At 38.0% G+C, this 26,982-nt stretch overlaps 1 protein-coding gene across 4 annotated transcripts; it reads right to left on the bottom strand.

The window, feature by feature from the left end:
* Nucleotides 1-2,319: 2,319 nt before the first annotated feature.
* Nucleotides 2,320-26,188, bottom strand: LOC137015098 (NACHT, LRR and PYD domains-containing protein 14-like). Of its 4 annotated transcripts, XM_067379794.1 has the most exons (17): nucleotides 25,858-26,188; nucleotides 24,631-24,692; nucleotides 24,379-24,479; nucleotides 20,058-21,748; nucleotides 19,929-19,950; nucleotides 19,743-19,814; nucleotides 17,659-19,246; nucleotides 15,974-16,132; nucleotides 13,108-13,281; nucleotides 10,707-10,880; nucleotides 10,371-10,541; nucleotides 8,953-9,132; nucleotides 8,659-8,820; nucleotides 8,355-8,528; nucleotides 7,421-7,591; nucleotides 5,472-5,645; nucleotides 2,320-3,301 (listed from the first exon to the last, which is right to left on the bottom strand). In XM_067379794.1, exons 3-17 carry the CDS (start codon nucleotides 24,476-24,478, stop codon nucleotides 3,124-3,126), a joined length of 5,190 nt encoding a protein of 1,729 aa, XP_067235895.1. In that variant the 5' UTR covers nucleotide 24,479; nucleotides 24,631-24,692; nucleotides 25,858-26,188; the 3' UTR covers nucleotides 2,320-3,123. The 4 variants fall into 4 exon arrangements, with proteins under 4 accessions (XP_067235895.1, XP_067235894.1, XP_067235893.1 ...); XM_067379793.1 differs by lacking the exon at nucleotides 24,631-24,692; XM_067379792.1 differs by lacking the exon at nucleotides 24,631-24,692 and having other exon boundaries at nucleotides 26,006-26,188.
* Nucleotides 26,189-26,982: the final 794 nt, after the last annotated feature.

The raw sequence follows: 26,982 nt of genomic DNA, 5'->3' as shown, positions 1-26,982 counted from the left end.
ATCGTAAACCCACGTCTCCAATCTTGCAGTTCAGACATGGCGCATAAAAACTCACCCAGAGAGTAAATCATAAGAGCTATCAATAAATAATTACGTTTAAATGTCTCTTAATGACCAAACTTTGCTGATGCTGCTATAGTTTATGGGATCTGGCGAGGTCGTAAAGAGCTAATGACACGCAGGCTAAAGATAAAAGCACAATAACAGCAGAAAATATCACTGCTGGGCCTCCATTAGACGAGAAAACACGGCACTTCAGTCCCAGTGAAGCCAGACTGGGCGAGGAAGAAACCAGAGAGCATCAGCGCTGCGGATCTGATCCCAAAAAATAAAGAAATCAGATCATTAAAGATGGAGTTCAGCTAAAAATGACCTCTGACATCATGTGGATCCATGTTGAACACTAAAAGAGACACTTGGAAGATTATTAATGCAGCTCTTTTAATTTTACGATTATTTAAATCACACATAAAGGTCATAAAAGCTCAAATATTGCTTATTTTTCAGAGTAAGAGAGATCTGCGTTGGTAAAGCTGTTGGTCAGTTGTTGGACGGCACATAAACTGAGAGCTAATCGAGGCTGTTACGACTCTATAAAAGCTTCAGTAACTCGCATGAGCTGCACTTTTATTAGCAGAAACCCAAGATGAGCGTGTGTGAATCCTCCAGGTGCCACGTGTTTCCCGCTGAAACATGTATAATTAATTATTCATGACAGTTTTAGTTTAACGACTGTCAAAACAGACGCTCTCTCGAGTCTCTATAGGAGAGGTTAGACAGAAACATGAGACGCCCGTGATCCTACAAACAGAGATCCCACCTCTGAAATACAGCTGCAAACATGCAAATCATTATTTATTTACCTTAACAGTTCAGGTAAAGATATGTGAAAGTGATTTTGTGCTTCTTTTGGCTCCTCTCACTTGCAGAACACAAGCTTCTGGGGGACATGTGGGTCTGAAGTGAGTTTAGGTATATAGGTCAGAGCCAGTGGTTGTTCTGTAGGAAAACATCAGAGCCTTGAGTTTGATAAAAGTGGCTATTGGCAGCCATTGCAGGTTTATGAGGAGAGGTGTGACGTGCGCTCTCTTCGGCTCGATAAAGACCACTCTTCTGGATTCTGGATCAGTTGCAGAGGTTTGATAGTAAATGCTGGAAGGCCTGCCAATAGTCCAGTCTGGATAGAACAAGAGCTTAGACAAAGAGTTGTGTCACTGCGATAGGAAAGGTCTGATCCTCTTAATATTGTACGAGGTAAATCTGCAGGACCGGGCAGTTCTGTGAGCAATGTGGTCTGTGAAGTTCAACTGATCAATCAAAACTCCAAGGCTGTCCTGGATTGAGTTATGGTTGATGAACCTAGCTGATCGGAGAAGTTGTGATGAAGTGTCACAAAAAAACATGAAACACCATTATGGATTATAAAAAGCTTTGAGTGAAAGAGATGCAAGAGAAAATATTACAGACACTCATACACATCGCCACTCGACTGTCAGACAGATACCTGTGGAGTCTGTGCTGTCGTCCTGCTAGATGCCAACAGACCCCCAACAGTGCCCCTCCATTCCACACACACACGCACACACACACACACACACACACACACACAGGGATGGCTTCAGGGTTTTTTTGGGGCAAAAATTACACTAAGATAACTAAGATAAACAAAACTCTCAGCTAATTCAAGATACAAGGGCAAAAATGCACTAAATCTGATACGACTATCACAATTAAAGTAAAATATAAAAATAAAAGGAAAGTGATGATTATAACATTACTTTAGATCTGCTATCACCACATTGCAGGAAACATTATACAGTTGTTGTATAAATGCTCATATGTCTCATTTAAGCAGGATTAAACTTGTCAATCCTCATAAAAACGTTCTTAATGAAAAAGTTCTGATCCTCAAACTTCACAGAAACAGCTGAACAGTAACAATCAGTTTCTGCTGGAACACAAGCTATACAGCAGAAGAGCTTCAATCCGTCTGAATCATTGAGTAAATTATATACACTCCTCAGTTTAGTAAAGCTACAAATTTGAATTGAGAATGTTTAAACAGGCTCAGAACTGAAGTGTTTTAGTTCAGATCTGATTAATGTAAATGGATTCCTGTATATCTTCAGCTATATGTGATGTAATTCATCATCTCTGTCTGTTTGAGGAATAAACTGAATCTGATTTCAGCTGGAAGAGAAACACTGACATCTGCTGCTGAGACTCAAACAATACAAATGTTCAAACATCATCTAGAAGTAATCATAGGATCATAGTTCAAGGGCTTTTTGGTTCACAAAAAAAGTCACGTGTGTTTGGGTAACCATTTAATGCATCAGGTCATTTTAGGGTTTTTATTTTATTTATTTTTCCTTTTAAGTTTCACTGTACATTTAGTTTGCAGCAGTACACATGCAGCGAAGAGGAGAAGAATGACATCTCAGATAAAAATTAAAAATCATACGTTCTATATAAAGAATTTATCCTGAACTGGATGTAAATGTTACTATAAAGCCTCTACAAATATCAGAACTGAGCTGCTGAAAAAGTGAGACACGAGAAAAACATTTATGTGATGAAATTAATGGACAGGGCCAGAATAGCTCTAACCCTGACCAAACACAGTAAAACTATTTAAAATTACTTGCAATTAAATTAAGGTTAGACTAAAGTCCCTCCATCATGCATTTTTTTGATAATTTCTAAAATTATGAAGAGGCAATTTTGGCAAACACCCTCCATGTGTAGTAAGAGATCATATTTCTAAAGTCTAAGAGACACATAAACAGTCTCAACAGTTATCACAAAAGTAAAAGCACATGTGTACATTTCTGAAGCAGAGTACAAAACTGAAACTAACTTTACAGTGCTATACTTGTTTGATATACATGTGTTGATTATAATGTAAATACGAAATGAATTTAAGCAATTATATTCTGAAAAGCAAAACTGAGTTAAGTTAATCCACTTGAGTAAGCACTACTCACATTTTCTTTCAGAACATGTATGAATCCATTTTGATGTAATGAAATTAATCATTAAAATTTATCAAAAATAAATCTGTTCTCGAAACATCCCTTGAGTGTTTTTTAAAACAAACACTCAGTAGCAGAATAATGACACTCACTCCACTTTCTCCACTTTACACTGAGAATGTTCCAGTAGATATGAGAGCTGCTTCACTCCTGAATCTTTAATGTCATTTTCACTCAGGTCCAGCTCTCTCAGATGAGACGGGTTTGATCTCAGAGCTGAACTCAGATCAGCACAACCTCTGTCACTGATGCTACAAGATCTCAACCTGTGAGTGTCTGAGAAACAGATTAACCCTTTCAATTAGAATACAGTGAGAATCAGATCATCAGACAATCACACACAGACATAAAGATGTACAGGGTTGTTGTCCTGGGCTTTTAGCAACATTACAGAGTCTTTATCAACTATTAGAGTATCAAAGCAAGTCTGTCTATGAGGTTTATTTCTTCCCATTTGGTATTAAATATATACATATTATACATGTTCAGAGTTGTTTATAATTAATAAACTTTACATGTATGAATATGGACACTTATGTAAAACAATCAACAAGCACATTTATTATGTATGTGTGTTCAGTGACATTCACACCCATGACCTTACGTGTTTATCACTCTTCATTTGAATAATCTAAAACTGATGTAGGCTAATACTGCATTTCTTAACAAATTGATATAATTTAATAGTGTAATATAATGTAATAAAATATAATATAATGCTTTTAGCTCATATCGATTGCCTTTTTATCTTTTGCATTAACAAAAATACAAACACAAGCACGTGATTTTGATGATCTTGCTTAATAAATGTCTTTTTTTAACCAAATAAGCTACCCTCTGGCCTTCTTCGGTCATTTCTGACCGAAAGATTTTATATTTTGAATTGTTAAAAATCGTATCTTTGTCGGAATGAGATGACACTTGGTGACTTTTGTAGCATTACCAATATGAACACACAAAAAAATCAAGGACATGATTCGGACATGTTAAGGCATCGTAAAAAAAATAGTCACACTTACCTTCTTTTCGGTCAAAAATGACCGACATAGGAAATGAATGGGAAATACGAAAAAATACAACAACTCAGAGAATCTTTTGTTGGTACAAACTACAAATCAGACACTGTGCAGAAACAAAGTGTGCAGCACTGAAGGGGGGACACTCTGAAATGCCAAGAGTGCAAAATAGACACAAACACCCCCCCACCCCCCTCCCCCCACACACATATATATGAACCAGCACGACTATAAGACAGAGCAAGTTTATGCAAATGTGTGAAATAAAAGCAAAAATTCAGCCACAAAGCAGTAAAAAATGAACTGCAAGAAAGGGGTTACACTCTAAAACACCAAGAGTACAAAATAGAAACACCCACTCACTTACACACATTCACAGACAAACACACACACAACACACCATTATACACATACAAATGAACCAGTGTGGCTGTAATAGTATGGTAAAATTGAGCCAAAACTCAAATAAGAGGATGAAATCAGATCAAACACAGATTTTTTTAAGCTGTTATAAAACACATCTGTTCATTTTTGTTATTTTTTATTGAATTTTGATGTTACGTGTAACAAAATGGCGCCCTGTATGTTCAGGTTTGACTGTAGTAAAATTAATGCAAAAACCGATGCTTCAAATCAACATTAAAAAAAAAAAAATCTAAACCGTGACAAAAAGTAGTCTTTGAGAATGTCTAAGTTTAAATCCATATCCAAAACTTAATAAAAATAAGTGTTTGTGTCCAAAAAGCACTAGAGAATTTTATATAGAGCTCTATGGGAATCTAGTGGTTACGACATGGCATTGCATAAGTTTTTCTTTTTTTACTCTCACCAAATGGCACTAATCTACCTTCAAAAAAATTTATTTTAAATGCCTTGTCTCTATTTTAACATGGAATACTGCTTTAATTGAAAAATAATTTAAAAATATGTAAAAAAAAAAAATTCTATTATTTTCAATGGGGAAAAATAGTTAATAAAAATTGTATAAATATTGCATAGTATCATAAAATACCCTCAAAATTTTATATAATAATCAAAAAATATTATAGAACAAGAATATATTACATTGGTTTTCCTGAGGAACAAAAAAGTTACTTTCCAAGGCTTCGGTCACTTTTGACCGTAAAGAAGGTAAGTGTGACACCTAAACGAAGAGGGCCAGAGGGTTAAAGCACAATTTAGGTATGATTAGACTATTTTAAGGTTAATTATAAGTCATCTAGACATTGTAAAAGACATTGTAAAAAGCTGGTAACACACAGTAGGGGACTGAACCTCAGAGCTGATCTCAGAACAGCACAGCTACAAAATCAGACACTATCACAAACAAAGAAATATGGATATTGTGAGTCTGTCTGGTGAAGAATGTGTGTCAACATGCATGGTTTTACAGAATACAATGCCGGAATTGGAAACGTACCCCAATTTCTCCAGTTTACACTGAGGATCTTCTAGTAGAGCTGAAAGCTGCTTTATTCCTAAATCTGTAATGACATTCCCACTCAGGTCCAGCTCTCTCAGATGAGAAGGGTTTGATCTCAGAGCTGAACTCAGATCAGCACAACCTCTGTTACTGATATAACAAGATCTCAACCTGTGAGTGTGAAGAAAGCACATTAACTACTGATGTCAAGAAAAGTATAGGAAAAAACTACTATAACTAAAGATTATAGCAGGGGCGGAGCTATGGGTGGGCCTGGACAGCTTGCCCATCCAGTCAGATCCAGGGAAAATATATTAAACAATTTTCAAATTTTTAACAATACTTTTTTAAATTTGATGTTTTTTTCATGCATTAAAATTCTTAATAAGAATATGCTAATATGCTATGTTCTTCGCGCAAATATCCGGATTTTAACCAGCAGCGCCCTTTTTATGTTATAAAAAAAGGCTAAAAAATTTTAATAAAGAAAAATGTCTTGATGACAGATGTCAAAGATGATAGGACGCCATAACAACTTTTAGTTTATGATGATATCAACATCTTCAATTCAAAACCCAGCCGACTCTGACTTGTTTAGAACAGACATACAAGGTAAGCTATAGGTGTTTAGTCTGGCCCACCGTGGCATAGTAATGCAATATTTTTGCATGTAATATTTGTGAGCAAGGGGTTTTCTGAAATGTACACATATAAGCCACTTGTATGGCAGGTTGTCTATACAGGACTCAGGGGCCGTTCACATATCACATCTTTTGCACGCTCAAATTCGCTATTGTAAATGTAGGCACGCGGCAGCCTCGCTCATAATGGAAGCGACGTGCATTTACAGGCACATCAAGATGAAAAATTCTCAACTTTTCAGAATGCCACAAGCACACCGCAGGCCATGTGACAAGAACCAACCGATCAGCAATGGCCTTTCCATAACAACATCTAAAGCTAAGCCGAACAGCTGATCATAGCTATACAGGGTGGTTTTTATTTCTCATCTCCATCAATATATCTAGTACTAAAGCTAATGCAAGGCCTAGAAATCAATTAATCCTTTCCATGTTGCATCCCAAATGACACACTATGCACTATGCACTTATACACTATGTATTTATGCACTATGTACTCATCCATGTAGTGTATGAATTTTATAAGCTTATTTTGTCATTAAACATCGGAATCTGATCCCCTTCCTCCTCAGAAATGTAATTAAAGCTGCGACAGTTGAAACTTCATTTTTTATGTTTATTTAGTGCATCATCTGGGTATTTAAAGTGCACTTTTTCTTTTTGGAATTTTCTGTGTGAACACACTAATCGCACTATTTGTACTTAAAAACATCATAGAATAGTGCATTAGTACGCAAATTGGGACGCACCGGAGAAAGAGGCGTTTTTAGACGCGATATGTGAATGGCCCCTCAGACAGGACTGCGTGTCCGGCCTCTCCCAACTCAAACATCACAAACACAGCTTGTACAGGGGCTTGAGAAACCATGTCTCAACATGTAGAAGTAGACTATATTAAAAGACAAGACAATAAATAATGTCAACAAATGAGGAATACTTTTAGCTGTTTTGCTATGACTACAAGTAGGCCTATGCAGTTAGTCAGGCAACACTGGATATGTTTAGACACCTTTTGTTTCAATCGGAAGTAATTCATTTGATTAATCTGAATCTGAAATGTTTAAATGAATGCTAAATAAAGTGAACGGGTTAATGTGTGTGCGTTTGTCACAAGCTTAAAATCAGAACTGATTTTTTTCCCTCCCAAATTAAGCCAGTTGAAAAACATGGGATGATGCGAATTATTCTGGCCCACCCACACGTTTAGATGCCCACCCACCATCCACTTTCTGCCTCCGCCACTGCATTATAGTATTCCCAGTCTTTACTAAAACAAATATATGAAATAAAGCCAGTGACACTCACTCCAGTTTCTCCAGTTTACACTGAGAATATTGCAGTAAATATGAGAGCTGCTTCACTCCTGAATCTGTAATGACATTCTCACTCAGGTCCAGCTCTCTCAGAGGAGACGGGTTTGATCTCAGAGCTGAACTCAGATCAGCACAACCGTCACTGATACGACAAGATCTCAACCTGTGAGTGTGAAGAAAACACATTAAATACTGTTGTCCAGTGTTGGGGGTAACTCATTACAAGTAACTTGAGGTATGCTATCTGATTACTTTTTTAAGTAAGTAATGCAAGATACTTTGTTTTCACATTATTGACTGACAACTTTCCTGTCCCCATGTTGAGAGAAATCAGAAGTAAGTGCAGAGGTGTTGTGTGCGCTGTGTGTGAACATGATGGTTATTGTAGTTCTAGACTAAATGTGAGCATTTACTCATTTCAGTCAGTATTCCTCAAAAAGAATAAAGACTGTGAAATGCAATCTCAGAATATTGCACAAACCTGCAATAATTACATATATTAAAACATATACTTTTTTATGCATTTAATCTCACTTTATTAACCAGTGTCTTTGCTGCTGACCTTTAATGATCCAATTCAACCCTACTACCCTAAGCAAAAATTACTTTAGATAAAGATCACATTTTTGATCATCCTAAAGCTTATTCAATTTCACTTTTGGTGTGAAAGGGCCTGTGTATTTGCCAAAAATAGAATGTTTTTGTTGTTACTAAAATCAAACAAGCAAGCCCAGCCCAGGTGAGAAAGTAACGCAAAAGTAATGTACTGCATTACTTTCAATAAAAAGTAACTAAGTAACGCAATTAGTTACTTTTTTAGGGATGTCTAGAAAAGTATAGGGAAAAACTACTATAACTAAAGATTATAGTACTTCCAGTCTTTAACAAATATATATATATATATATAAAAAGCCAGTGACACTTACTCCAGTTTCTCCAGTTTACACTGAGGATCTTTCAGTAGATCTGAGAGCTGCTTCATTCCTGAATCTGTAATGACATTCTTACTCAGGTCCAGCTCTCTCAGATGAGACGGGTTTGATCTCAGCGCTGAACTCAGATCAGCATAACCTCTGTCACTGATGCGACAAGATCTCAACCTGTGAGTGTGAAGAAAATACATTAAATACTGATGTCTAGAAAAGTATAGGTAAAAACTGCTATAACTACAGATTATAGTACTTTCAGTCTTTACTAAAACAAATACATAAAAAAGCCAGTGACACTCACTTCAGTTTCTCCAGTTTACACTGAGGATGTTCCAGTAGAGCTGAAAGCTGCATCACTCCTGATTCTGTAATGACATTCCCACTCAGGTCCAGCTCTCTCAGATGAGACGGGTTTGATCTCAGAACAACATAACCACTGTCACTGATACGGCAAGATCTCAACCTGTGAGTGTGAAAAAAACACATTAAACACTGATGTCAAGAAACGTATAGGGAAAAACTGCTATAACTAAAGTATATAGTACTTCCAGTCTTTACTAAAATAAATATATGAAATAAAGGCAGTGACACTCACTCCAGTTTCTCCAGTTTACACTGAGGATGTTTCAGTAGAGCTGAAAGGTGCATCACTCCTGAATCTCTAATGATATTCTCACTCAGGTCCAGCTCTCTCAGATGAGACGGGTTTGAACTCAGAGCTGAAATTAGATTGCTGAGCTCATAATCACGGTCAATGATATCACAAGATCTCAACCTGTGAGTGTGAAGAAAAGCATGTGTTAATGTCCTGTGAGAATCAAGATTCAAGTAATTATTGGGCTCTAATCTACAATAATCAGAATCAGGAAAATTGGTTTAAGTTCATGTTAAACTGTTTATCAGATTCATCATTAAACATTTTCTCTCTATTGACATGTTGCACTGATATAATGAATAACATTAATAAATCTATCTGTACTTCATGAAATTAGGGGTCAGCAATCTTCTATCATTAAGCACCATTTTTTTTGCTATTCAATTGCTGGACACACAAATTCTTTCTGCCTTATTTCACATATACACATTTATAATTATATACATATTGAATAGAACCTTTTAAAAAAGTTCAAGTTTAATAGAAAAATAAACTAATTGGAATGATAAATCCTGATGATCCATGTTATTCCAGCAAAAAAAAAAAAAAAAAAAATCTTATCAAAACTTATTTGATTAATAACAATATGGCCCAACTGAACCCTGCCATATGCATTACTGTTGTAAAATAGAAAGGACTCTGTATACCTATTTTCAACTAGGTATACAGAGTCCTTTCTATTTTACAACAGTAATGCATATGGCAGGGTTCAGTTGATATCAGTAATTTCTACAGCGGATCAAACTGTCACTCACTCAATCGTGCAGAGTGAATGAAGCGAAACAGACCTCACTCTTTCAGTACAGCTCTGCAACCTTGATCTGTGTTGCACTTTCAGCGGCTCATGATGTGCAGCAGTTGTGCAAATGATTTGTCACAGTGTTTCCCAATCCTGGTCCTGGAGCCCCAACAATGCACATTTTCTATGCCTCTCTTATCTGACAGACACATCTGAGTCTATTTACCTACTAATAAGGTAAATAGGTGTGTTTGATTTGGGAGACAACTAAACTGTGCTCAGGGAACTCCAGGACCAGGATTGGTAAACACTCTCAGTACTGTTTGCTTATGCTGACTAACAGGTTAATTCACACACTTTAATAGTATTTATAGCTCACAAGTTAATAAAAAAGGCTGTGTGTCTATAAAAAAAAAAAAAGACTGACCCTAAATGTAGATCTAAATGAGCACAGTACAGTTATCTCACTATTACTCATACGCCAGTGATTAACCCTCTGTGTGCTGATGTTGGCATGTATGCCACAGGTTGCCAACCCCTGCTCTAAATAAGTCAAGAAGAGAAATTTTTTTTTTTTGATTCCATCTAGACCAGACAGGGTCTTAATTCCTCAACTCACTCCAGTTTCTTTAGTTTACACTGAGGATGTTTCAGTAGATCTGAAAGCTCCTTTATTATTCCTGAAACTCTAATGTTATTCCCACTCAGGTCCAGCTCTCTCAGATGAGACGGGTTTGAACTCAGAGCTGAACTCAGAACAGCAAAACCTCTGATATTACAAGAACTCAACCTGTGAGAGAGAAGAAAGGAAAAAAATGTTTTTCTTCATGTGTATTTCCATGTGTCTAACAAAAAAGAAACTTTCAAAGAAAAGAACGTACTTGTTGAGCATAACTAACAAGTTCACTTGGTCTTCATTCAAACAAATATATCAAATAAAGCCAGTGACACTCACCCCAATTTCTCCAGTTTAAACTGAGGATCTGCCAGTAAATCTGAAAGCATCTTCATTCCTAATTGTTTAATGTCATTCTCACTCAGGTCCAGCTCTCTCAGATGAGACGGGTTTGATCTCAGAGCTGAACTCAGAATGGCAAAACCTCTGTCACTGATATGACAAGATCTCAACCTGTTTTCAATGAATAAAGTGAGAAGACAATGACAAACTCACTCAGGGAGCAAAATGTGTGTGTGCTAGACTGCCACGATATAAGTTACCTGCCGATATAGTATCTGCGTTCAAATTGGTAACAGCAGTACTAGTGCTGGTTGGAAGCTAGGTGGTGCTATGAATTACATTTTTGTTTTAATATCAACTAAAATTTAAGTTAAACTGAAAAAATAAAGCAAATAAAATGTTTCATTTACATACTTAAAGGATTTATTCAACCGAAAATAAAGGAAACATGTGCAGTATGATGTCAACATAGTGCCTGTGTGGAAACATCAATGAACTCCTGTGTCTCTACTTGTGTCCTTTAATCAAATCAGCAGTTAAATCATAAACAGCTGTTAAATAAGACAAACAAAGATTAAATAAAACGTGTGTTTATTATTGATTTGTGTCCGTCTGACTTGGCTTTGTTTTTAACAGCAAACCGAAAACAGCGGGGGTGGCAGCCAATCGCAGAGAGGTGCAGGTAATGAAGTCTGTACCTTTTAAAAAATCTGATGATTGTTCTGCATTTACTGCATGAATGATATTGTTTACATATTCATATATTCATGATATTTTATTTAGCTTTCAAACGAATTTCAGTTTGGATGCTTTAATTGTGACTAAACTGACTGAGTTAACAAAAGTGTATCAAGCATTCTACATTAGTTAAGGTAGGACTCGTAGTAAAGCTCAGCTATCAGCTGATCTGATTCCTATGCACTCAACTGGCAACTCTAAAAACAGGGCGCCTTAAATGTAGCTTCAGTCTACTTGCTTGGCTTTTTCCGCTGCACACTGATTTGATCTCGTTGCTCAGGAGCTAATTAAAAAAGGCGATTTCAGCAGGAAAAAAAACACATCACGTCACTAGGATTGGGCAATTGGGGATCCCCTCACGGATGCAATTGTTCCCCTCATGGATTTCACCTCAGATTGATTCAAGTTTGTGAACTTGATCACGCAAATTCACCACATTGATCATTGATCATAAGCTGCCTGATTTGGAAGTGACTAAGTAAGCAATGCTTCTCGCATCACTGCATTACTGACAGGGACTGAAGTACACCAGCTAAAGATAAAAGCACAATAACAGCAGAAAATATCACTGCTGGGCCATTAGATGAGTAAACACTTCAGTCCCAGTGAAGCCAGAAAACATCAGTGCTGCAGATCTGATCCAAAAACAAAGAAATCGGATCATTAAAGGAGGAGTTCAGATAAAAAAGACATCATGTGGATCCAAACGTGTGTTGAACACAAAAAGAGACACTTAGAGGAATATGCAGCTCTTAAAGCACACATAAAGGTCATAAAAGCTCAAATATTGCTTATTTTTTAGAGTGAGAGAGATCTGCATTGGTAAAGCTGTTGGTCAGTTGTTGGACGGCACATAAACCGAGAGCTAATCGAGGCAGTTACGACCCTATAAAAGCATCAGTATCTCTTTTATTATTTTATTATGCACTTTTATTAGCAGAAATCCAAGATGAGCATGTGTGAATCCTCCAGGTGCCGCAAGTTTCCCACTGAAATATGTATGATTAATTATTCATGACAGTTTTAGTTTAACGACTGTCAAAACAGACACTCTCTTGAGTCTCTATACGAGAGGTTAGACAGAAACACGAGATGCCTGTGATCCTACAAACAGAGTCTCCTACCTCTGAAATACAGCTGCATACATGCAAATGTTTTATAACTACCTGAATTAATCATGAATTACAGAAGGAATGCATATTAATAAAGCATTTATTAACACACTGAGTAACTATATGTGTGCCAAATTTCATAACTTTGCTGCAAGAGGTTCTATGGGCTGCCATAGACTTCCAGAGCAGAAGAAGAAGAAACGCAAGTGTGACAAGCAGGGCGGGGAGAGAGCCGTGCCCATGAGAGAATGGCGCCAGGCCGGTGAGTGATAATGAGTGACAGCTGCGTGTTGCACCGGTCTCATATCTCTCCGGAAGCATAAAAGGGGGAGTGATGACAGTGAAGGACTGCTGCCATTTACTTTCGTTTTGTTGTTTATTTCATGATTATTAAAGTTTGTTAAACGTTTGTCAAATTCAGCCAGGGTTTCAACGTTTGTCAAATTCAGCCAGGGTTTCATCCTTGAACCCCTAAAAATACATTGAACAGTGATAGCAGTGATAGATTGTGTTATTTTGCATCAACAAATATGCACAAGATAACTCACCTCAGTTTCTCCAGTTTACACTGAGGATGCTCCAGTAGATCTGAAAGCTGCATCACTCCTGATTCTGTAATGTTATTCTCACTCAGGTCCAGCTCTCTCAGATGAGATGGGTTTGATCTCAGAGCTGAACTCAGATCAGCATAACCTCTGTCACTGATTTGACAAGATCTCAACCTGTAAGTGTGAGAAATAAACATATGGTAAAGTGAGAATACAATGAGAACCAGGTAATTATTGAATAGAATTGTTGAAAGGTATTTAAGAGAGATAAGTTCACCAAATATGAAATAATCAGTTTCAGACGTATGAATTATAAAGACAATTAACTAAAACAGCTATTACAAACAGTAGTAATAATTTATTGTTACTCCTATTATTTGCATTGTTGATAAATAAATGCTACATTGGTGGACAGAAGCAACTTTTTTTCTCTTTTTTTAAACATATTTTCTGAATTTTCTTATTTAAATGGTAAGGTGTGTTGACTGTAAATGTATATATGCAGATTTCACATCATAACAACCGAAACTATCTACACTCTTTTTCGGTTTATTACTTTGTGTGTGTAATGACAGTGTGGTGACAGCTTCCTATCCATTCCATTGGAATTAAACATCATAAAATGCAAAAAAAAATTCCTTATATACAGGTCCTTCTCAAAAAATTAGCATATTGTGATAAAGTTCATTATTTTCCATAATGTAATGATAAAAATTAAACTTTCATATATTTTAGATTCATTGCACACCAACTGAAATATTTCAGGTCTTTTATTGTTTTAATACTGATGATTTTGGCATACAGCTCATGAAAACCCAAAAATTAGCATATTTCATCCGACCAATAAAAGAAAAGTGTTTTTAATACAAAAAAAGTCAACCTTCAAATAATTATGTTCAGTTATGCACTCAATACTTGGTCGGGAATCCTTTTGCAGAAATGACTGCTTCAATGCGGCGTGGCATGGAGGCAATCAGCCTGTGGCACTGCTGAGGTGTTATGGAGGCCCAGGATGCTTCGATAGCGGCCTTAAGCTCATCCAGAGTGTTGGGTCTTGCGTCTCTCAACTTTCTCTTCACAATATCTCACAGATTCTCTATGGGGTTCAGGTCAGGAGAGTTGGCAGGCCAATTGAGCACAGTAATACCATGGTCAGTAAACCATTTACCAGTGGTTTTGGCACTGTGAGCAGGTGCCAGGTCGTGCTGAAAAAACGAAATCTTCATCTCCATAAAGCTTTTCAGCAGATGGAAGCATGAAGTGCTCCAAAATCTCCTGATAGCTAGCTGCATTGACCCTGCCCTTGATAAAACACAGTGGACCAACACCAGCAGCTGACATGGCACCCCAGACCATCACTGACTGTGGGTACTTGACACTGGACTTCAGGCATTTTGGCATTTCCTTCTCCCCAGTCTTCCTCCAGATTCTAGCACCTTGATTTCCGAATGACATGCAAAATTTGCTTTCATCCGAAAAAAGTACTTTGGACCACTGAGCAACAGTCCAGTGCTGCTTCTCTGTAGCCCAGGTCAGGCGCTTCTGCCGCTGTTTCTGGTTCAAAAGTGGCTTGACCTGGGGAATGCGGCACCTGTCCACCTGCTGACTCAGTCCACTGCTTCCGCAGGTCCCCCAAGGTCTGGAATCGGTCCTTCTCCACAATCTTCCTCAGGGTCCGGTCACCTCTTCTCGTTGTGCAGCGTTTTTTGCCACACTTTTTCCTTCCCACAGACTTCCCACTGAGGTGCCTTGATACAGCACTCTGGGAACAGCCTATTCGTTCAGAAATTTCTTTCTGTGTCTTACCCTCTCGCTTGAGGGTGTCAATGATGGCCTTCTGGACAGCAGTCTTACCCATGATTGCGGTTTTGAGTAATGAACCAGGCTGGGAGTTTTTAAAAGCCTCAGGAATCTTTTGCAGGTGTTTAGAGTTAATTAGTTGATTCAGATGATTAGGTTAATAGCTCGTTTAGAGAACCTTTTCATGATATGTTAATTTTTTGAGATTTTTTGGGTTTTCATGAGCTGTATGCCAAAATCATCAGTATTAAAACAATAAAAGACCTGAAATATTTCAGTTGGTGTGCAATGAATCTAAAATATATGAAAGTTTAATTTTTATCATTACATTATGGAAAATAATGAACTTTATCACAATATGCTAATTTTTTGAGAAGGACCTGTACTCAGCCAATAAAGGAATGTGCTCTCACTTTCAACTGCTTTTACTTCCAGCAATGTTCTTATTATGTGTAAATATTTGTATGAATTAGGGGTGTAATGGTACACAAAAATGACGGTTAAGTTTGTACCCCGGTTTTGAAGTCATGGTTCGGTTCAGTATGGGTTCGGTACAGCAGAGTGAGCTCAGCATTTTTTTTTTTATTTAACAGTGGTTTACTGAACAAACTGTGTCTCTCTCTTTAAATTCATTCAGTTATAATTAAAGATTTATTTATCCTTAAGAACATTTTCTGCTAATGCTGTAAATTATACAGGGAGCCCTTACTTTCACATAATATTAAAGATTACTTGACCTTTCACTCATGATGTTTCCCCCTTTAAACCAGAATATCATTTCATACTAGTATAATCCTTTTTACCATGTATAACTTGTATTACTGTATACCACGGCAAGCTTAGTGACCCTCACACACGACCACTGTCCTACCACTCTTTACTCTTTTGTTGTTTGTCACAGCAAAAACTAAACAACAAAAGTAATCTTTGTGAAAATTTCATGACCAAAAAACAACACGACCACTGTCCTACCACTCTTTACTCTTTTGTTGTTTGTCACAGCAAAAACTAAACAACAAAAGTAATCTTTGTGAAAATTTCATGACCAAAAAACAATACCACTCACCTCAGTTTCTCCAGTTTACACTGAGGATGTTTCAGTAGATCTGAGAGCTGCTTCACTCCTGAATCTGTAATGTCATTCTTACTCAGGTCCAGCTCTCTCAGATGAGCCGGGTTTGATCTCAGAGCTGAACTCAGATCAGCGCAACCACTGTCACTGATGCTACAAGAAGAAAACACATTAAATGCAAATGTCTAGAAAAGTATAAAAGAACATTTACTTGTTAACAAGAACTTAGATTTGACACCAATTCCACACTGATATATCCTACATATCCTATAGGTATTAACAAAAATGCATTCCCCCACCCCCAAATAGGTATCCCTAAACTTATACAGGGCTAGAAATAAGGGGGTGGGGGGTGGGGGTTGGTGAGTCCAGGGTGTGAATTTTGATGAGGAGTGGTGTTCCGTGGGATGGTTGCATGTATTTCGGCATTTTGTGAATAATCGGAATACATGCAACCAATGCTCTTCTATTGTCTCTATCAACACATCCTTACAGAATCTTCGACTGACAAAAGTTACACCAGCTCAATTACTAAGTGCTGACTTTTCAGCTGAAAATCTGAAAGTTCTTCGCCTGCGTAAGATGAAATGCCTTTCCGAAGCAGCAGGTGGCAGTAGCTGAACAGCCAATCAGAATGATCAGATGGCCAGACGGACTGATGAGCTCCGACTCCGATTCCAAATGTCGAAAGCCAACAAAGACCAACTTCAGCCGACACACAGAGAAAACTTAGTCGGCCAACAAACAAAAACTGCCCGACAGCTGATCGTTGGCTTGGTGAGCTCCTGCCTTTATACTGACAGAAAAGTCTAAGTAAGTCGCGGACAGAGTATACTTCAAAGTGTACTTTAATAAACTAAAAAAAATATATATTTATTTTTGCACAAAAAACACTAAATCAACACCTGGGTTCCTCCCTTGGATATCGGTCATTTCCACCACTGCTTATATTGTCCATTGTGTTAAGCCGGGTTCACACTGTGCGATTTATAATAGTCCTTTACGATGGTTACTTGTCAGACTGTATGAACATGATCCACACTGTGGGATCTCAGCTGTCATTAATGTCAGACTGTACGACAGTCAAGACGTGTTAAAAACGGATGTGCGCATTAAAACTTGTCCGGAGTTTTACATCATCAAAACATACACATTCGATGACAGTGAGCTGCGTTACACACGGGACTGAAATAGTGGCTAGCACGACATCTCTATCATTAATTTTGATCACAGCTTGTCTTGAAAAACAAAGACAATTTGACGTTCGTCGTAGGAGAAGTCACACTGGAGGATTGTGCGCCAAATCTTCTGACACTGCCAGAATTTAATCGGAGGTAAAATTTGATCACAACAGTCATTAACCGGCTGTTGGTGAACATGTCAAACTAGCGATCAAAGACAACAGATTTTAGGCTAGGATTATAGGAATCTTGTAGGATTTGCAAAATTTGTCTCAGACGACCAAATCTTGGCCAAAATCGCACAGTGTGAACCAGCCTTTAAACACAAACTGACAGGCTTTACATGTCTGATAGAACCAAATAAGAGCAATGTTTAAACAATGAATCATAAGTGTTACTGCTGGGCTACAATATACAATCAATGATTTTTGAACATTTAGTCAGTTAAAATAAAGTTATTATTTTAATGCATTACACAGCTCATTTGTATTTACTCACTCATGTTCTCCAGATGTTTTGACTACTGGCTGAAGCTTCAGTTCTTCTGATTGATGAGATTTAATTTTATCCAGCTTCTCTTCTGAGTTCAGAAGCACAATCATCAGAGCTGAAAACTGAGCAGGAGAGAGTCTGAGTACAGATTTCAGCTGTGTTTGCTGGATTACAGAACGGTCATCCAGCTCTTTCAAACAATCAAACAGGAGACTGATTTCAACTGCACTTTCTGGAGAGAACTTCATGATCATGGTTTTGATGTGTTGAATTATTTCTTGACTGGATGAAGAGCTGCTTCTTCTCTGTGTCAGGAGGTCTTTTAAAGCTCTCTGACTGGACTCCAGGGTCAAACCCAGTAAGAAACAGAAGAAGAGATCCATCTGTTTTTGTAAAGCGATGTTCATCACTTTCTGGAGTGAATCGTAGTCCGTGAAGCTCTGTACTCCAAAATCAAGATTCAGACTGGAGAGATGGACTGTATCTCCTCCATTAATGACATCAGTCAAATACAAAGCTGCCAGAAACTCCTGTGTTCTGTGATTCATGAAACAGAAGGACTTTCTTTTTTCATCTAACACTTTTATGATTGATGAGCTTGCTTTAACATGTTCAGCACTGAGTCCATAAGGTTCAGCACAGAAGAGAGAGTTGCCATTTACCAACAGATGAAATGCTATTTTCCCCAGTGCTATGATGATCCCTTTTCTCTCTGGAATCGATTCAGTCTGGGCTAACAGGAGTCTGCTGTACATCTGAGTGAGAGTCTTGGGGAAATCTGCACCACATGTACTGATCATTTTCTCTGGAATCGCTGCGATGATTCTGCAGTAATCAGGTAAATAACACATGCTGTTGATGCGTGTTGAGGCCCTGATGTGACTGATGACTTTATTGGCCATATTTGGATCACTGATGCTCTTTCTGAAATATTCCTCCTTCTGTTCATCATTAAAGCCCTGGATCTCTGTCACCCGATCAATATATTCAGCAGGAATCTGATTGGCTGCCGCTGGTCTGCTGGTGATCCAGATCTGAGCGTTTGGAAGCAGATTTCCCTTAATGAGGTTTATTAGTAGATCAGTGACTGAGGCTGGTTTGTTTAGATCTATAATATTCTTCATGGTTTGGAAATCTAGAGGAACTTTTAACTCATTAAGTCCATCAAAGATCAACATGATCCTGTCAGAGTCAGGTTTCAGATTTTCAGTATTTTCAAAGCATCGCTGCAGAAGCTCCATGAAGCTACACTCCTTCACCGTCTCTCTGATCATGTTCAACTTCTGAAAAGGTATTGAAAATATGTATTTGATGTCATGGTTTGATTTGTCTTCAGCCCAGTCCAGGATGATCTTCTGCACAGTCACAGTTTTTCCAATGCCAGCTTCCCCCTTCATCAAAACAGTCCTGATATTCTGTCTTTCGAAGATGCTATTGCTTTTAATTTCTATATTATTACTGAGGTGAGAATCTGGTTCCTCTGCGATGTGCCGCTCAATGAAGACATCGTTCAGTAGTTGTCTTCGTCCAGGTGATTTTTCTTCATTCAGATACTGGAATTCCTCCTTCAGTCTCAGTTTGAACATCTCTGATACTACAAAGACACAAAGAGTACAGCTACTTTCAATTCACATGCTTTTCATTTATGTTTACATCAGTAACATTATCTAGTCTATATTTAGAACTTTTGTCCTAGAGACTAGGGAACATAAAACACTCAACACTGAATTAGAAGTCACTTCTGTGCTACAAGAGTCTGGATAAAAGACTGGATCAGCATGGAACAGATAAGGTGAGGATAAAGGTTTGGCATGAGAGAGTAAATGACGACAAAATGATAATTTTGGGGTGAACCTTCTCTTTAAACTCTACTGACAGCATTTGTGGCATAATGTGAGACTTAAACATCATAGGCCATGTGTCAACATAGACCTAGTCTTTGTAAAGTGATATCCAATCTATCAACTAATTTAATGCAATCTACCAAAGTAGAAGTAAACTAACCCACTAGAATTATGTCTGTAACATAAGTTTCACCTAGAATGGCTCCTGCCCACAAAATGATATTTTTATGAAAAAGAGGCACATACACTGAAAAGATGAATGAGATCCTGGAGACCAACAACCCTCAGAGGTAGTAAAAGGGATTGAGTGACCCTCTCCTGCAAGACAAAGAAATACAACTGTTGTTGTTATTCACAGGACATCACAATTCAACAAAGTGTTTAAAAAAAAGAGAGAAAAAAAAAAGATGGACAGGAAAAAATATGACTCACCAATAATCAAACTGTCCTTTCCCTAAAGGAAACATTTGAAGATAATTAACAATCAAGATAAGAAGTTCCCGATTACTCGTTCTTACAAAGCTTTGTATTTTTTCTTCAGCTGATAAAAGATCATCATACCTCTGTGACAACTTCTGTGACGTCACTGTATACAGTGTAGTTGAGTTTCCCCAGCGCTGCACATTTGATCTCATATTTAGATTCTTCTCTCAGATCAGTCAGAGTAACTGTGTTTTCATCCTTCATCACAGGTTTAGATCTCCAGACTGTGTCCTGCTTCCGTTTATACAGTAATCTGAGCTCCACTGTAGAAGAACATGATGGAGGAACCTTCAGAACCACACTATTATCTTTGACCTCTTCAGTGATTGGACAGGTTGGTTTGGATGGAGGAATAAAGCAAACAGCTTCATCACATTCACTTTCATACAGCAGAATGCAGGAACCTGGATTATTCTTCATTTCCTTTGAGGACACAATGAACTTGGCTGGTTTACGGTCTTTTGAATCAATCAAGTTCTTAAATATCTTCAAGTTGTTCCTCGTGTTCTTTTGGATCTCAGGAGTGAGCCAAGACTTCTGCTCTGAATCAAGGCTGTTCTCATTTTTTCCTTTTGTTAAAGGATTCAGATAGGCATTTTGTTGAAGAAGCAGAACATCTGTCCAGTTCAACGATGTGAACGTGTAACAGACCAGATTCCCAACCTCCAGATCCATCAAGACCAGATCTATGTTGTCTTCTACCTGTGCACCAGCATCCTTCAGCTGTCTGAGGACTGATTTAATGATCACAGACTCTATTTCTCTCTCTTTCAGCCATTGTGCAAGATCTCGTCCTCTGAATGGAGATTCATTGTGTTCTTGTAGAAGATCATTCAGATCAGTTTCCTTCTTCACGTCTCCACGGATGTTTGGCAGCAGAGAGCCGAGTTTCTCCACAAGTCTCAGTTTGTACATGTAGCAGTTTTGCTTCATTTGCAGTATTTTATCATGAAATGCAGTAAAAGTCAAGGCAGGCAAATCATTCAGAAGGTCACTGCATTTCATCTCAGTTGTATTTAAACACTCAATCACTGATTCAATCGCCACAATAAGATCCATGCTGATGTCCTTCTGAAGTTTTGAAGCTCCTGAGTGAAGTTTGTCCAGAGGATAAAGCCAAACTCTCAGAGGAACCGCCAGCTCTTTCTTTTCTCCCAGCAGTTTTGGAAGATCAGTAAAAATCTTCAGCGCATCTTCAAAAGAAGTCGGGTTAGAAGGTAGCTGGAAGTCGCCATAAAACTTGCATGTGAATTTTTGGACTGCATTCTTCTGAGCGTCGTTCATCTTCAGATTGATGTTTGCATCTACTGAAATGCCTTTGAGCTTCTCAAGGGCCACTTTTGCTTCTCCTTCTACTGTGTTTATTTTCTCATCCGATGAAACCTCTCTATCAAACACAAAGCAGGCGTCTGCTCCATACAGCACTGCTGTCACCACGTGTGTTGCTGTGTCATTATCAAACACCTCACGATGAACTATATTTTCAGGTACCACGTGATTCATGGTCAGTTCTTCAAACCTGCTAGTTGAATGATAATGTAGGGTCAGTCTCTGCTGTCTGAAAGACTTCTTGGTGTCCTCCAGATATTTGGCTGCTCCACTGACACTGACGAGTCCACCTAAAACACTCAGTTTCAGAGAGCCGTCAGTCTTCAGTAAGGATGATTTGTCCTGAATGGAGTCTGAAGCTGTGACTTTGAAATCTGTGTTAATTTTGGGATGGACTCGCATATCCTGACGTATCTTCTCTGGATACCACAGTGTGATTCCTGCAATAGGGAAACACAACAAACTTTACAGTTTTATTCCTATCTATATTCTGAAGTGTATTTACTGAGGTGTTTGCTCATATATAATTCACACTGATTTATATAACATTTTATTCATAAAAATATGGTGAAAATATATATTTTTTTCAGTCTGTTGACATTATTTTTGATTTATGGAGTGATAAAAACTGAAATCATCTCACGTCCCTTGACTGTAACCCTGTTCCCTGAAAAAGCAAAAATGCGATGCAGCAAGTGCTCATAGGCTAGAGCAATAGCATCCCTCACCCAGAGTGACATCATTTGCTTGGTGGAGGCCATCCCCGGTTTACGGCCTCCATAGCAAATGAAAAGTTGCTGTGTCTTACGCCACTGGCTTGTGAGGTGGGCGTAAATCTGAAGAGCACTAACTGGACACAGTAAGTGAATTTTCCCATGCTCTAATGTAGTGAACAGCAGAGGACAGAAGACTTTGAGAATGACTGAATGGTTGAAAATTAGGAAGATACTCAGTGTGAGAGTGCAAAATAGCTTTGACCAGTCCAGGGGCGGAGTCCAAGCAGGATGCCGAATTGACAGAGCCTGCAAATCCTCAATTCTCTTTCGCAAAGTAATGGCCAAGAAAAACCATCTTTAGAGTCAGAAGCTTGTCAGGCACTGGCTCTAGTGGTTCAAAAAGGGGTCTTAACTAGCCCCTCAAGGACTATGGCCAAGTCCCACAAAGGGATATTTTCTCTAATGGAAAACCTCAGCTGTCTCGCTCCACAGATGAGGCGGGCAATCAGAGGGTGCTTCTCAACTGAAGCCCATCAATCACAAATACCCTCAGAGCATGCTAATCATTTTTCCTGCAGAAACTCCAGCATTGAAACAATCTGGCAGTGAATGCATCTGCACGTCATGCAATACACCACCATTTAAAGACAACCCATTGAAGGGCATAGATCCTTCTTGTGGAGAGGGCCCTAGAACTCGGAATAGTCTGTATGACAAAAGCTCAGGCCGGGGATGAAATATTGTCCCCTGTGCCTGTGACAGAATGTCACAAATTCTGGTCTGCTAAAAAGGCACAAACAATAAGAGGCAAGTGTCTTGTTGATGAACCTTGGCCAAGACTCCGGGGAACAGAGAGATCGGAACAATGGTAGCCCCTTAACTGTTGGAGGAAGTGCTTCAGGGTCAGAAATACAGCCATCAATTTAATGCAACTGATGCGGCAATTGAGATGATGACCTCTCCAGATCCCTTGGACTGAATGACCAACTATGACTGCATCCCAGCCCATGCGGGAACCGTCTGTCATTAGCATCTTGCGATGACAACACATGCCTAGAGTAGGACCCAAGGCGAGGAACTGTGATCTGAGCTACACAGAAAAATTAGGAAGTCCGTAGTGCCTAACCTTTACCATAACCATGGATTTTACACTGCATTCACAGTGTAGAAAGGGCATGAAACACTTGGATTGTGCCCTTACCCTTGTTTGCCTCTGGGGATTGGCCCTTGGATGAAATCCCCTGGCTCTGAGCCAAACTAAAATGGTCTCATGTGCGGAAGGCCCAAAGGTATCACCGTGGACACCGCTGTCATAAGACCTAGAACTCTTTGAGAGAAATGGAATGTAATTTTCTGACCTAGCCTAATATCACCCAAAGTGTTTAAGATGGACTCGACATGTGCAGGGGAAAGCTGTGCCCACATGGTGACCGAGTCTCATGCAACCCCTAAATACGTTGTCCTCTGGGCAGGAGAGAGAACGCTTTTCGTGGCATTGAGTCTCAACCCCAGAGATAAAAGGTGAGCGAGGATGACATTTGATGTTGACTCATAAGCTCTTGAGACTGGGCCAAAATCAGCCAGTTGTCTATGTAATTCAAAAGTTGCAACAGAGCCAGAGCTACATCCATGCATTTTGTGTATGTGCAGGGTGGCAAGGCTAGTCCGAGTGGAAGAATGTGATATTGTAAGCTTCACCCCCGAATGCAAACCCCAGGAATTTCCTGTGTTGTGGCAGAATTTCTATATGCATCCTGGAGGTCGATTTTGACAAACCAATCTTTGTGTTTAATTTGAGATGCAATCATTTTGACTGTGAGCATTCTGAACTTATATGTCCTGATAGAACAGTTCAGACCACAAAAGTATAAAATCGGACACAACCACCCATCTTTTTTTGGGATAACCTGACTCTCTCACTGGGTGGGGATCATGATCTATGCAGTTCTTATACCAGCAAATATGCCCACTCCGATGTCACGATAGTGGAGATCACGCCGTTGAAATGTGGAGGACGGCAAGCAAACTGTACTCTCTAGCTTTCTTCTACAGTTCTCAAAGCCCAAGGAGATATGTTTGGCTGTAGTTTCCACTCTGTCAAACTTCTCTGAAAGGGGCACTACTAACTTACTGTAGCTCAAGGAAATAAATGATGTGCAGAAAACACTATTGGGAATTGTCAGCATTCTGACCAAGTTTGATTAATTGATAATCATTAATTTTGTTTATTACTGTAAATGATGCATTTATGCACTGCTGCCATTTAAAAAAGTTATAAAAATATGCTCTATGAAATGATCATTTATCGTGGTGCATCATAGGTTGGATACAGTAAGTTGTTTGTGTTTTTGTACCTGGTATTAGAGCATCTTTCCTGCAGTCATACAGCATCCCCAGCTGGAAGGGTCTCCCTAGAGCCGCTCTTTCAATCACATTCACTCCCACTGAATCCATACTAAACACACAAAAACACACCAGTTACTGATCCTGAACACTTATTTTAATCCAGGCTTGTGCACCTTACAGAATATAAATGAAAAAGATTACCATTTTCCTGTTGCTAAATTAGTCCTGAGGTGGCAAACACACTTAAGAAAAAAATGTACCTGGATTATAAAGATGTCCTCAGTTTTCAAGTTTGAATTTAAGGATGCAGAATCACAGTTAACTAAAATTAAAAACAATTCATAAATACTTAAATGTGCAAAAACAAAAAATAGAAATATGTCAAGACCAACTTTGAACAAAGGAATGATAAAGGCTTGTCTAAAAGTAAACAGCAGTTAAAGTAAATCTTAAAGTTTGAAGGTTTCATAGGCCTTGCAGGCAGAACTCTGTGACTATACTTAGTTTATATAAAGTCTGTTTCTCTTTATTTGATAAATGTGTAGACGGGTAGAAAACATTTTATAAACCAAAATGCATTACTTATTACATTTCTGTCAAATCAATAAATTACAATTCCTGTAATTCCATCCAATTCAACTGTGGTGTGTGGCAATTTCAATTAAAATTCACAATCACAAGTGGAAGCCAAATCTACAGTTCTGGGGCCTCATTTATGAAACGTTCCGTTGATTTCATTCTTAAAGTGTATATGTGCACAAAAGTTTTCAGATTTATTAAACCATGCATACACCAGAACCTGTGTAAAAATTCCTTTATAAATCCCAGTCAGAGGAAGATTGTGTGTTTGTGCATCTCCTCCCTGAAATCACCATATATGGAGCTACAACACCTAGATTTACTATGCATAACCTCATCTGCATATCATTTCTATGCATATTCCTATCCATGTGACACCATTAACACCGTCAAAGGGTCGGGAAATATTAGATAAGACTATAAATGCCATTTGTGCCATACACATTACATTGATAAAATCATCCAATATCCTTATGTTTTAGAATAAATATATCAAAATATCCATAAAAACACAATTGTAAAAAACAATTCTCACTTCGATAAACCAAATTTAAATGGTATGCAGTTTATGCTGATAAGGTGAACACATCTTATAGGATGTTTTTAGTGGAAACAGATCGGCCTGATTATTTATTATAGTGTAACGTTAAATACAACTGTGTCTCTGTGCGTCACTGAAAAAGTATTTTAAAAAGTAAACTTGCAAATCTTACCCTTTTCTTCAAGTTTTATCCTTCAAACATAGTGGTATTTTTTCATAATTGTTTGAATATCACACAACATCAACACAGTCAGATATTATCATTGAACATATTCAAACTGGACAATAAACTGTTTAATCACTGAATCCAACAGTGTCCGCCATTATATCAAAGTGAAATATTTTATATTAATGTTTGTTCACTTACATGTCGAGCTCTTCAGCGCTTTCGCGTCAGATAACCGAGAGGATAAAGTTTGACGTGTTTCTTTTGCAAGATACTATGATTCGTTAGGAAAATGACATCACTTAAATCAGAATATAAACCAAAGCCACATCTAACGCTTGGGTCTTACAGCATTCAGTTGATTCTAGAGTGAAAATGCAGCTGTTTCCGTCAGTTTTCTGTCCCGCTGTATGGATCAACTTGGGATCATAACTGGGGATGCGCGTGCGCGCAAGTATGGATTTCCGGCAGATGTTCGACAGCGACTGATTCGTCATACGCGATATTCCACAGATAGACTTAAAAACGTATGTTTCATCAGTTGAGTCCTTTATGTTTCTTATTAACAACCCTTGTTAATTGATCTGTAGTTTACTATTGTTCATAATCAAATTATTTATTTTCTGAGTGTTTACATGAAAAACAACTTAATACTTTGGCTTCAGAAGTGATTTTACTCTGCTGAAACCAGATCTGATAGGCTACATCATCTTCCCTGGACATAAAGCAACTATATTTCATTCTGGATTTATGACTGATCTGAAATCAACATTTTGCATAGGCTTATGAATTATAAAAACACATTATTCTGTTCTAAACAATTCTAATAGCAGCTTTTTAGAACAATTTTGTATAATAGCTATTGCAAATTAATCAATTAAATTAACTGAATTTTAATGCTTATAGTAATAGTGTGTCTGTATTGTACATTATGTTCAGATAGGTGCTTGATTTAATTGTTGTGAATCTGAGTCTGAGAACACTTTGTCACTCATTTAAAATTATATGCATATCAATAGTTCGTTGATCGCACTCTATAGGAACATTTCTATGCTTTAACTCAATTAGCAATATTTAAAAAAAAATGCACCAGTGTGGCAAAAAAAAGTAAATACTTTTACGTTTGTTCTAATGGATTTTAAGCTTCCCTTAAAATCCATTAGAACAGCGACAATGTAACAACAAAGTCCAATAATGTGGAAAGTCTTAAGATCTGCTGCGTGAAAAAATCCCTGTGACGAATCTGGAGCCGTCAACATCTGCTGAGAAATCAGGTAAAATTATCTGCCCCAGTTCCCAGACATCCGCATGTCTGTTTTACTTTCA

This window comes from Chanodichthys erythropterus, chromosome 24 (assembly GCF_024489055.1).
Source record: "Chanodichthys erythropterus isolate Z2021 chromosome 24, ASM2448905v1, whole genome shotgun sequence".
NCBI lineage: Eukaryota > Metazoa > Chordata > Actinopteri > Cypriniformes > Xenocyprididae > Chanodichthys > Chanodichthys erythropterus.
This window is presented reverse-complemented; position numbering and strand designations above follow the sequence as displayed.

Bases quoted from the DNA above. Each gene is read 5' to 3' on its own strand.
- LOC137015098 (XM_067379792.1), bottom strand. The intron at 13,282-15,973 runs GTGAGTGGTATT...TCACACTTACAG, and splicing joins TGTAAACTGGAGAAACTGAG to GTTGAGATCTTGTCAAATCA. The intron at 7,592-8,354 runs GTAAGTGTCACT...TCACACTCACAG, and splicing joins TGTAAACTGGAGAAACTGGA to GTTGAGATCTTGTCGTATCA.